The sequence below is a fragment of the Haliaeetus leucocephalus genome, unplaced genomic scaffold (assembly GCF_000737465.1).
Source record: "Haliaeetus leucocephalus isolate CR32 unplaced genomic scaffold, Haliaeetus_leucocephalus-4.0 Scaffold140, whole genome shotgun sequence".
In the NCBI taxonomy this organism is placed as follows: Eukaryota; Metazoa; Chordata; class Aves; order Accipitriformes; family Accipitridae; genus Haliaeetus; species Haliaeetus leucocephalus.
Window position 1 is genome coordinate 7,644,856 of NW_010972576.1, and position 13,428 is coordinate 7,658,283.

Below are 13,428 nucleotides of genomic sequence, written 5' to 3' on the forward strand. Positions count from 1 at the left end.
ACCTTGCCTTTTACAGCTGACGGAGGCTTGAAGGAGATGGAGACATATCTGAAGTCTTTCTTCTGGGCTCTTTAAAGTACTGTGTCTTTTTACAATTATGTTCTTCTTAACTTGTTTTTGTTACTGAAATGACCATCCGCTGCTAAACTTCACTCTCATTTGCCAGGCAGATCATTTCCATTACCCAGAAGTTACTGTGACTTCAGTAACACATATTAGGGAGGACACTGCAAGTCACCAGTCATTCTATCTCCTTCCACAGAAGCATTTTAGGTGAATGTTAGTAACAGCTAAAAGACTAAACAGCTAAAGACTTCCTCACTGATAGACCACATGAGAAAACAACCAACCCTTCTAAAGGCAGCTGGGTCCAACTCATACAGATTGCCCTGTAGTTCAGATTCAACAGACCCTCCTGCGATACACTGCAAAGGCAAAGGTGTTTTCAGCTGATTTCGCTGAACTGGCAGAACTTGGGCTCACACCAAACTTCTTGTTCTCTCAAGGTCAAAGACACTATATTTTTATAACTTATTTTCTGACAACTTCCATTCCAGCCAGTGAAGGCTACAGTGATTTTATCAGTGGATGCTCACAAAACCCTACCAAGAGAAGGCATGTAGTTCAACCCTCTCAAACTCAAGAGCTCACACCTTGGAAAGGAGTAATTATCTGCACAGCTAACACACAAAAGGAAATAAGGCAGTTGCAAACCATCCTCACGACCATTTCTGCACAGACTTGAGGTTGCTTCCTGTAGTAGAGATGGCACAAGCCAGAACAAGGCATTTTTGGCTGCCCTACTTACTTTTGTCAAGTTTTTCTGAACTTCAGAATCCTTTGATGTTACACATATGCCCTCTTCCCACCAAAGATATAATACTTTAATTATATCACTCTTTAACAGCTTCAATGTACTTTCTTCAAATAGTAACTACTATTTAATGCTCCTCTTCAAGCGCACTCAGAAATAGCTGTTCTGAGTCAGAACACATGATTTTTAAATTCAGGTACGTGTTCGAGACAAGCAGACTTCATAGTGGCAAAGTCTAGGGACCTCATACCATCCTAAAGTATGAAAGTTCATCACTGATGTACACCATAAATGATCGACATGTCAGAAAGCTTGAATACTTCCTAGAATTATTCTGCCTCCTCATTTAAAAACATTTAAACTTTAGTGAATATATTTCCTAAATAAGTAACAGTGAATAGCTAACAAAGAATAAAGATATTTAACAGAATCGACTTCCAGACTAGTAATGAAAATTAGCCTAATCAGCAGAATTGATTTGTAAACTGTATACCAATCAGTAACACAGAGCATTCTTACAACAGTGCCTGCCTCCCACTTACCTAGAAGATTTCTGAATTGAAGCCCGCAGTAAGCCTGCATTATTGATTTGCTATAAGAAAATGAAATAATAGAGATACTCACTTTTACCAAAATAATTCTTGCTAGCTCTTCACATACAGGCTTTTCTTCATCCTTCTTCAAGCCCTCCAATTCAAACAAGGTATTGTAATTTTCTAGCATTTTTGTCATTATCTTGTTGCAGATCTCCTGTTCTTTTATACCTTCAAATCCAGAGGGCACGCTAAAATTGGACAGAACACAAACCAGAGTGTTATAGGTACAAAAGTTTCTGCACAGGGTCTCTGTAACATTTCAGTCATGGATCCAGGCTGGCTAGCAGGCACAGGAAACTTTGAAAGGAAGATTGTGTCTATGGTGGTAACAACTATCACAGTTTGTTGGCAGTTTTTCTTACCAGTATTAAATATCGTATCTGTTGGTCAAACAATCTACTTCACAGTACCTAGGTAGAGATCTAATTGAGACAACCACCAAATGACATGCCACCAGCTTGGCTAAAGTTGGGTTAATGACTGCAACACAGACAGCGTGAGGCATTTAAATGCTCTGAACTGTTAATGGGAAGAGTCAGATTCCTCCAAAAAGTGGTTTGTGATAACCTCAAAGGTATACAAGAAGGATGAGTCAAAAAATTAAGAAAACCCACATGCTGAACAGAACACTAAAAATAAAAGTTAAGCAAGATCTTTGCAGCTTCAGGTAACCCCATGCTGTACACCAGATTTCTGAATCTAAGTTTTGAGTTGATATTTCTTTTGGAATTAGGCTCATAACTCACAGGGCTTTTTAAAACATGGAGATGGAGGCTGCTTTCTGCAGAACAGCCTAAAAGATTCATATAAAAAGAGGTTCCTAACCTCCACTTTCTGGGATAATAACCAACTACTTGGCTGCAGAAGAAGCAACTTCTTGCTCTCTTGAAAAAGGCCCCTGTACACCCAGGAATTGCTTGCCACAGACCTTAAAGGCACACACAAACGAAAAGGCGAGATGCTGACTTGGAAGAAGCGGTGTATTCCAGTCTATGCTCCTTTGCCTTCCTTATGTGTTTCACACAACTCTGTCATGTGGTAAAAAATGCATATTACTCACAACAGAGCACACAATTCATTGAAGCATCTAATGATCATCTGCTGGAATGTAGGCCTTCTGCATGTTTATTGGACTTTGGTGCCCAAAACTGACTTAAATTCCATTTTGTTAATTCAGAAGTAAGATCTCTGAAGAATCTTCTTCAGCATTTAAAACACTTCTCCAGTCATTCAGTGATTCCCATTGCACAGGATTTCCAGCAGATGCACTCTCCTCTCAATAATCCACAAAGTGGCTGCATGGATGTGAATTTTCTAAGGACCTTATAAAGCGGCAGAGACTGCAGATCAGGAGGTACAGAAAACACATGGAAGATTTAAAGGGAAGAAGTAGGGGAGCAAAAACCAGAAACAAAAGAAGTTTCAAGTATTTTTTGGCTGAGGACAACTAGTGGCTGTACAAGAGGAAAAAACAACCCAAACCCCCATCAGTTAAATAAATGCCATCTGAGCTATTTTACAGGGATGTAAATTGAAAGTAAACCATTGTTTACTATAACCAGCAAATTAAGATTTACAAATAACTATCTACTATAAAACTGTAACTGTATTTTATTGGGGCCAGATGTGCATTTCAACATGAAGGCTCTGAAAGCAGATGGTCCCAGAAATTTGCCATCAAAAAGTGCCTTCTTGTAGGGGTTGCATGCTACTGATCCTTCTCAATATTTTACTCTCTGCAGTATATCTACATATCAACAGGGAGAGGATCCCACTGCAGCAGAACGCATCTTTGTAAACTCCAGAAGAGAATCTTTACTGCTGTCATTTCCCCATTCAACACATGCTAGAGTCGCAGGACCTGAAGCTTAAAGGAATTGGATTATTTTATACTGCAGAACATTGCCAACTGTAAAATGGGTCAGTCTCAGCTGATTGATTTCATTAGTGTGGAACCTGGTCTCAGACTAAATAAAGAAAAAATGGGACTTCTACTGATGGATGTGCATGTATGGTTGGGCCAATTCACTTTAAAGAATGTCACATATTCACTAAAAGATAGTAACTGGCCTGAATAAAAGAAAGTTTATGTATGCAATAGGCCCATGCAACCATCCCGATTTAAGGAAACCCCTCTTCCCATGCAAAATGATGTGCTCAAGAGTTGGGATGGTGCAGAGCTTGCTTGATAATGCAGGCAAATCCTGACTGTTACCTTCCTGATGTGTTTCTCCAAAACAGGGTACCACTTAAATAAGCCTGGCACCCCTATGAACCTCATTCCTAGGAAATGGACTGAAAATATACTAGAGCAATTTCAAGTCAAAATAAAGACTCCAGATAGCTTCAATGAGTTTTAGAGCAGAACCTTCACCTAAACTACATCTGCTGGAAACTACAGCCAATATCCCCCTACTGGCAACAGCTAACACCAAAAAACTCTTCCTGGTTGAAAAACAGTCCAGGCGATAAAGTTTCCACAAAGCACACAAACAATATTTAATTTCTGCACAATTCCATGGCTTTTTTGCCCTCCCTTCCCCACATTCCTTTGTCAGTTAGATTTTATTAAATCAAATCTGTGAAAAGTCCAACATCTCACTCTGAACAATTCTGTATGTGTATGGTGAGATGCATGTGCAGAACATAAGGCTAAAGCTCATGGCTTTAGTCTTTTTTATCACCCCTCTCTGAATGTAACCAAGCAATAACCGTTTTATTTTAATGGCAGTGTAACATACTTTATCCATTGCCATCTCTCTGCCGCTTAGACAGGCATATTTTACGAAGTTTCTCTCTCTTTTTTTTTTTTTTTTCTTTAATTGCTGTTATTAGACCTTCATGATGGCAAGGACTATTATACTCTTTGAGCTATCCATGGTGACCTTTTCCTTGCAATACATCTTCAGCTCAGCATATAAGTTTAGATTATGAGCACGCACTACCCTGCATATTTATACAAGTTAAAACCCATCTGTTCCCACACTGCACGATCAACCAGTCTGACTAGACTTTTCTGAAAATGTGTGTAAAAAAAAGAGTATCTTACTTGAGCTTTTCTTTGTCTGAAAAGTCATGGTATCTACAAATTTCACTTCAACTCACTAGAAAAAGCCAGTCCTACGAGAAAGTATTCTCTCACAGTACCATTTTCATGATCCACACCCTACTCCTTGGAAATTTTTCATATTCTTTTGTGAAGACCTTGTTAAAACATTACAGTAAAACTGTGTTCATAGTCATGGTTCCTTTACGTCTACTTTGCATGTTAATTAGGCATTATAACTGTGTTGCTTTTAGAGTGAGACGCATACCTTACTCCAGTGACAAAATCCTCAACAGCAGGACTTGATCCCCTTATAGCCACGTACGTACCAACTGCTTCAGTAGCAGCACCAGAAACAGCAGCAGAACATCAGCTTCACTACCAGAAACACATTTTCTAAAAGGGAGGCATAAACCTGTAATTTCTGTGGTCATTTCTAGAAGAAAAAATGTTGATGAGTTCAGGTCTATCTTAGAGATTTGAGCTGGAAAACTCCCACTGAGTTCTCACAGTAGCTTGCAAAGTCATGAACAGATACATCGCATAGGCAGTGACAGAAGCAAATTCTCTAGCGTGTCCCCCCTTAGATTCCTCAGACAACCTGCCCTTCCCAGAAAGATGCTCAGAGTGATCTGTGCATGAAGTGCAGTGGCTCCACATTAAGTATTTGGGAAAAATGTGCTTCATCTCAACAAGGCACCAGCATTAACAGCATCTGACTCAGTCAAGCAGGGCTGAGGGCAAAGGTGCATTAATACCACAAGTTTTACAGGATATTAAAGATTGAAATTATTGGTGAAGCCACTTTAAAGCAGAAAAAGCAGTAGTTCTCAAAGTTAAAACATTACTTGGGAATAGGATCAAGTTGTTAGCCCTTCATTTCAAAATATGACACCCAGTAGTATTTCACACTTCTGCACAATGTCCTACCAGCATGCCTGGCCCCTGGCCCACCCACTGCAGCTCCATGCCACTCATATCCATGTAGTCCCATGCTCACTTGTTCTTTGGGTTCTTCCAGACCACTTTAAGCCAAGAGTGTGTCTCCTTCCATGGGGATGCTCAAGAAAGCTAGTCTCAAACAAGTTAAACCACATCAAAGCCCTGTGTCACAACTCTTATTCAGACCTAAAGTGACCTGAGGTCAGATTAACTCACTGTGAAAGAATTACTTACATTTCATGCATTAGTTAAATGAATTTACCTCAGGGTCCCTGTAAACAAGCTGTAACAGGCTAAACACGGAATGGACTTACGAGACAGCGAATCTCCAGACTCCACTGTGATGCAGTAACACATCCAAACTTGACTGCATCCGGCACAAGACAGGCATCACTACAAGGTTCTGTCACCATCCACCACACCTGAGAAACTTGCTTCAAGTGGAAACGAGGGCCAGGAGGACTTGAGATGTAGTCATCTGCCTTCAATGAGCTGGACTGAGATCACTGAACTCATTTCCCCAGGCAACAACTGCTGACAGCTCCCTGTCACAACTGAGAACCAGCGATTTCCATGTGAAACAGTGTGTCTCATTGCAAATTCCCAAGGGTGTTCGACCCCACCCTGTCTGAGACGAAGAATGCACATTAACATTTCCTTAAATGGCTTTGCAGAAGTAGCTTGCATGGAATGACAGCACCATAATCGTAATTTACAAACCACTGAGGGCTATATGCTCTGCGGACTGCTACTTTTGCTGTACGTACAGTACCTTTTGTAGGGGAGCACCACAAAGCCACCTTACCATTCTCCTAGGGGATCCCCCAAGAAATGAAGGGACTCAGAGGACTGGGAACACTACATGGGTTTTTTGTTTCTGCAGCCCTCACAAAACATTTTCATTAGTACCTCAGATGCCCATGAGCCCCTCAACAAGCACAAATGAAGATTTTGGAGCACAGCTGGAGTAATCTTAAGAGGTTACAACTTCAGGCAGTCTGCTCTGTTCCTCTACACAGACGTTACTGTGCCTATAACAGATGTGACCTCATGGCCACAATGCAGTCCTGTACTTCAGCCGATGAAAGCTATTTGTCTTAACACACTGGACCACAAACTGGTGCAGCTGACAACAGGCAAACATTTGTGTCTGCAGACTCTGCTGCAAGATCAGAGGCTAACAGGTAGCTAAACATACAGCAACACTACCTTAGGGCAGGTGTTCATCTTGGTGTGTGTGACTCATTTACATGCTCTGCATCATTTACAGACTTATGTCTCACCAGTTTGGACCAAATGCAATGACATATATCACTACTGAGATTTTACAGAAGTGTCTTCGCTTCTGAGGCATGGGAGAATTCCATGAGGTATCTAACTGCCTACCTTTTAAAATCTGGTCCAGATTATTTTCTGTAACATCAGATTTAGGAGCCTAAATCAACTCGGTAATTCCATCTGTCTACATTACTTGCACTACATGCATAATGCAAAATGCAGCTAATGCAGGTAATGCAAAGCAGTTAAGAGTATGCTGCCACAAAGTCTTTACTGACTGGCTTCATTTATATGAAAAATCTTTTGCTCCAGCAAAAGCTCCATTTTTCATCAGGAAATTGCAGCAATAGTAGGCATCTTTGAAAGTGGGACCTACACAAAACGGAGCAAAGGGCAGTCCATAGCCTAACACCAACTCACAAAGTACACTGCTCATCTCCAAACATTTCTAAACAGAGGCTCCTCAAAAATGCTCCCTGTGATTGTATTTGAGCTGTATTGTTGAGCTCAAACACCATTTTGTTTTGCACATATTCGGAAAAAGGTCTTCACTAAGACGGTGGCCGAGCACTGGAACAAGGTCCCCAGGGAAGTGGTCATGGCCCCAAGGCTGTCGGTGTTCAAGTAGCATTTGGACAACATTCTTAGACACATGGTTTAACTTTTAGGTTGCCCTGTGTCCAGACAGGAGTTGGGACTCGATGAGCTTTGTGGGCCCCTTCCAACTCATGACATTCTATGATTGTAGTTTTTCCTGTGAAACTGATCCTCCACGTCAATTCTGTGTGTACGCTTTCTTGCCAATCCTCAATCGAGATCAGAAGAACGAATATTTTCAACCCAGAGCAGTAACTTATTTTCAGGGAGTTTTTCCAACCAAAACCCAAAACAAAATACAAACAAAAAACCCACCAAGCAACCCAAAACACAGAGCATTTCCTATTGAAATAATCACTATTTCATTCAAGAGATTAAATTGGAAATATTATAACACCTGACACTGAACGCATCATAAAAGAGAAACTTCCTCAACTGAAAATTTAGGGGGTGGGTGTTCACTAGGAGAACGGAAGACTTGAGATGGAATTTGGCCAGAACACCCCTCCACTTACGAAGAGAGCAATGCATCCATAGCAATCTTCAGTTTATTTTACATATAGGCCATTCAATGGACTCCAGATGACAAAGCTGAGTACACAACAGAAAATAAACAGGACAAGAAAACATAAAAATATATCACAGAAAGGCTTGGCAATATAGTCCCTTATGCACTTCCTAAAGAGGATGCAAGCACTCACGAGTATTTAATATGATTAGAGATGAGAACATTTATGGCCTTCTTATATTATACTTCATGCTTTAAACTTGCATCATAGGGTGAAGCATACTGAATTCTTACGAAAAACAACTCCTTTACCCTGCTGGCAAATGCAGTATTTAGAATCTATAAAAACCTTGTCAGAAAGGTTATACTGCATGCTCTGATTTGCAATACTGAATGTTAGAACAACAATTTTCAGTACTCACTTTGACCCCAATCCTGGACGTACATTTGGTTTTAAGACTGATGCAGGTTTGGGACTGCACTGCCTGAAAACAAAGTCCATTCACATAACGTTTCAAAGGCCAGTATTACTCACTGAGGAGTTCTGGTTCAGCCCCTCTGCTTTCACTTCAGCTTCATACACCCAATCTGTGTAGGCTCCAAGGCTGCTAGAAACCAAGGTAAGACACTCATGCAGAACTTCAGATCAGATTTTAATTCTTACGAATTCAGCAACACATTGGAAATCTTTCTGAGTCTCTGAAATACCTACAGCTACCCTACAGACAATCTACATTTTCTCCATACCTAAAGACTATCTACCTTTTCTCCATATCTAATGCTTCCTTCTACAACCCTTCAGGTAACTTGCATTACGTAGTCCTCATACAGAAATAACTTCACCTAACTCTAGCATTTTAACTGGATACCTGCATTTGCTAGACACTTTGCGGGGATGGAGCAATCCCTCACAACATGCTTCATCTCTGCTGGAATGAAACAGTCAGGTTAGTGAGGCCTTGAATGATGGAGACCACACAGATCATTCTTTGAGAATGAGCTGCAAAAAAGGGTGCAAATGGATTCTCTGCTTACTCTGTAACTGGTAGACCTCATGTCTCTTATCATCCCAACTGAAGGACAGGGTGAGTGCAGCAGCCCCTCTGATACCCAGGTCCAAAAGAGCAGAGAGGAGGAGAGAAAACCTAGCTAGTCCTCTCCTTCCTCTTCAGCACAAGCTGTGAGAGCTCAGCAGAGACACACAGCAGGCCATAACTAAGGCTACAGCTCTACAGGAGCTGAAATTCAGGTCAATGGACAATAACTTCCTCCAAAAGTAACCACACTGCAAGTGTTAATACTCCACACAGATTAGCCCAGTGACAGAAGAGACAACTATTTATGTTTCTATACCTTCATGCTTGTTGTTCCTCAAGGGCTGTACTTCTCTGTATACTTGACCTTTGGCTTCCATCACAATAAATCTGAACAACCCAAGTTGAAAGAAAACAGTGCACTAAATCTCAAACCATCACATTTTTCTTTTTTGAGTTGTTTGACCTTGCCCTTTACATTTTCTTATATCTTACATCACACTTCATTACAAGGAATGCAAATAGCCATTTTCTCCCCTCTTCTATTCATTAGAAACACAGAAAGCACAAGATAACCTTTCATTAGAAAAGCACTAGTGCAGTTTGTCAAACAGCAAGTAAGGAAGCAGGGGAAGTAGTGGATAAAAGTAATAAGGGTTCAAAGTTTAGGAGATGAGATAAATTACAGAGAAAGTGACTTAGAAAAATAGGATGAGATTGAGAGAATTAAAATGATGTCTAAATGTCTGGAAAGTGGCCCAACAGTGAGATGTATTCAATTGTTAAATAGCTTCAGTTATGGAGTAGGAGATAATATGTTTGAATAGCTAAAATGTCACTAAAAATACCTTGTGGAAAGTAATCCTTCGCTATCAGCAGATGGGCTTTATCTTCTCTGACACTGTGCATTAACTACACAGACTCCAACGCTGATTTTAGACACGAGTGTGAATTTCTGACAGAAAAATCTCAGATCTTCCTGCTTCAGTGTAATTGCTGACAAGCTGGATGCTAAGCCTTCTTTCCGTGTACCAGAGAAACACCCCATAAACAACAGAGAGCGGAGTGTTTGCTTCAACCACCTGCTGATACTTAATTACTGCAGCTAGTCTCTCTAGGGGCTGCCTGTAGCGACAATGAGACAGGCCTTGCCAAGCAGGCTTCAGACAGCCTTACTCCAGAGCTCTGAATTGCGTTCTGAGAATCTCTGGCTGCTTGGCCAACCAACTGGCTAAGCCCAATGCCTTAAGTTCAGTGCTGCAAGTTCTTTCCTCCTCCTATCAAATCTTTGTTGATACAGATGGTCACAGTTTCAGCAATTTAAGACTGCATCCATTAACACAGCAGAAAAGGGTATTTGAACTGTTGCTCACAATCTTTGTGTCTGGACCACAATCCTGAACTACCTTGAAAAGATCAAGATCTGATGAAATACATGGCTGAAACCAGATGGTGAAACTTAGTTTAAATAAAAATCTACATCCATAATTCTGACGTATCTGGGTCTTCTAAAAAATGCATTAGTGATTTAAGTGTCAAGCCTTGCTTTCACAGCGTCTTTTGCTACATGAGCATTTATTTCAATGTGTGTCACAACTGCAGGGCTGGCTGCATTCATATACAGCCACAAGAGCCCTTGTGTTTTCACCTCCAGTGAACTCTGCATTTCTCAGTCTTCTGCAGTGGAATGATGCGATTCCACCCCTCTTACACACAGACTCTGTAGCTTACAAAAATTGTTATGTCTTTTCTACGCCATCTTAGGAGTAGAGATCAGTTGAGGCAACAACTATGCAGCTTTTAAAAAGTATGCTTTGGTTTAACCTTAGGAATGCCAATTGCAATTCCAAACTGCAACTCTGCATTCTACACCAAAAAGTATGCAGAGTTAATTTTTAAACTTTCCTGAACAAAGTGATGAGTAAACTAAAAATTATTCTAATAGATACTTGGGAGTTTGAGTCATAGAGATTTAGCCATTGCACTCAGATTCTTCTAATTTATTTTGTTTGTTCTTAACTCTACTAATACATTTAGAAATTCCCAAACTGCCCATACAAATGTAATCTTTAAAAATTGTTTTGCTTTTCCTTGTCAGAAATTTGCAGTATTGTGCTTCAATTAACTCTTACATTCATGTGTTCCTGTGCATACTACTGTCTTTCGAGTTTTCTTTCTTTTGGAGAAGACAATTCTTTTCAAAATATGCTTTATGTTCTCATACTAACACAGCAAATGGCTTGAATCCTGACATATTCACCTTCATCATCCATGAGCAACATCTTAAGATGAAACAGCAGTGTAGTTACAAAGACAAGCTTTGGTTTAAACGTCTCATCTCTGCATGTTCTCTCCCTCACCAATGCAAAAAGGTATGCACCCTTAAAAAGATAACAGGCAGCATCTAGCCTAAAAAATGTGGAACTGGCTCAATACATTACAAGGAACCTGATTTCTGTTTTCTCTCTTTAAAGAAGTTTACTTCTTTCCACTGGCTACAGAGGAAGCCTAGGGAGATAGTCGCATTAGGCAATTAATCTAATCTAAGTCTCATTAGGCAACTCAGTACTATTCCAGGGCAAAATTTGACAAAGACCAATACAAATCTGACATTTGCTACAAGAAACTCGCTTGTCTCTTTTTGCTGATAGCACGTATCTTTCAAGACTGATGACTGAACTGAACTCCCTACATGTCTCCCATGTGTTAGATCTTGGATGCATCGTGGGTGTATTGCAGACAAGATCAAGGTGAAGATGCTAACAGTACACTGCATCACAGTGACTCAACAGAAATATTCTCGCTCAAGTGTGCTCTTGCACCTGTAAAGAACTGCTCTTGCTACTGCTGCAAGCTCCACTAGCATGTACAACATGTTGTCTTCACCACAAACACCAAGGGACTGGGCCCAAGGAAAGAAACTAGTAAAACTAGTGAGTCCAGTAAGAAGTCTCAAGAGACCAGTGGAACTCCATAACCTCCAGAGCAGTTTCTGAATATACTAGAAGGATAAAGAGCCCAGAGTCATCAGCATCTTGAGGACAGAACCAGACCACAAGGCCAAATTTGCAGAGAGTATGCAGTATCCATCTCTAGAAATTATAAAGCACCTCAGTGCTGCATAAGAGTCCTTTTCCCCCAGGTATCCTTTCTCAAAGCCTTCTGCAGAGAAGCATCCATATTATCTGATGGCAAAGGAAGAGAGCTGTACAAGCACAAGTCTCCTTGCACTTACACAATCTGAAGGCCTTTCATTGTTATACTCCTGCTCTGCTGTTGACATAGCAATAGAAAACTGACCAAATGTTTAGCAAAATAGCAAGAGGCGATGGGAGAGCAACTCAACTCCCATTCAGCTCAAATAATAGCTTTAGCACTAAAATTTACCACAAAGCCCTAATCATTGCCTCTGTTTGATCACCCTGACAAATTACGGTTCTGAACTACATTTCTGGCCGTCTGCTCCATTACACTCTCCATCAACATATCGTGAAAAGTGAAAATCCCAACTTACTGAAAGCAGTTTGGTCCAAATACAGTGGCAAGATTGCAAAGGTTCATCCTGTTCTCTACATGATGTTCAGCAACCTTTATCAGGAACTGGCACAGATACTTCAGCAGGCAGTAATGAGCATCAGGCAGTTCTTTAAGGAGTTCTTTCAAGTTACTTTCCTTCTGCATGTCATTTCTAGTGTCTAGGAAAAACAAGAAGAAAAAACATATATACGGTTTTCTACATTGCTGCCAATTTACTTACATGGATGAGCAAGCAGTGGGATCTAAAATTTAGTCTTATTTCTGTTCAGAGCCACAGAATCTTCCAAACCCCCCAATTTTCCTCAGGGAACCTGCACCTTTCTTCTGGGGCTCACCCTGGCCACCACTGGCACTGTTTCATCTTCACCTTTACGTTGTAACTGTTTTCCTGAACAGAATCAGCAGTGGTCATAGCTAAAAGCACCGGAGCATGTTTGTTCCCATCCAGTACATAGCTATATCTGCTTTAACTCCAGCTCTACCAGATCTCCTGTTTCCACGCTTCTGGATGTTATCTCTGCTTCCCAAACCCCACCTCGTACTCTGTTTTAGTCTCCCCTCCCATGAAAACCTTCAAAAAGAAGAAAGCAAGAACAGTAAAACAAGGAGTCTCCTAAAATGCAGGTGTTATTCTAACTACAGTACTTCCTGTGAGTACATTTTATGAAAAGCTCAATTTTGTGTCTTTTGTCAGAGTCACAACTCTGTACTAAGTCTTAGGTGAGGAGTCCTGCTTACAGAGAAGAGGCTGTTCAGGGAAGTGTTAAGACTCCATAATGAGCCAAAACATGTTAGAGAATAGCCTGGTTATACTGTACAATCTTCTAGAATTTAAGTATGAATAAAAGTTTCCCATACTGAACTGAATAATATCAAAAGTATGACTAAGGTCAGTTTTCTTTCATGCAGGTCTTTCTTGGGTTTTGTTTGTTTTCTTTTTTTTTTAAAAGCAAAAACTACATGAACTTCACAGATGCTGTGTTTATAAAGACCCAGGCAGTGAACACAAGCTTGGCCTCACAAACAGCTTCTACTTAATTGTGTTTTGCTTCTGGAATTGAACTCAAAATCTGCGA

The 13,428-nt window shown here is 40.5% G+C and overlaps 1 protein-coding gene across 2 annotated transcripts in view; it reads right to left on the bottom strand.

The window, feature by feature from the left end:
- FAM13A (family with sequence similarity 13, member A) overlaps positions 1–13,428 on the bottom strand; it is a 130,828-nt gene that overhangs the window by 105,439 nt on the left and 11,961 nt on the right. For both annotated transcript variants that reach the window (XM_010586154.1, XM_010586155.1), the window contains exons 3-4: positions 12,330–12,510; positions 1,439–1,598 (exon numbers count right to left, since the gene is read on the bottom strand). In XM_010586154.1, the coding sequence (XP_010584456.1) occupies positions 1,439–1,598; positions 12,330–12,510 (341 nt within the window). The remainder of the gene's footprint in view (positions 1–1,438; positions 1,599–12,329; positions 12,511–13,428) is intronic.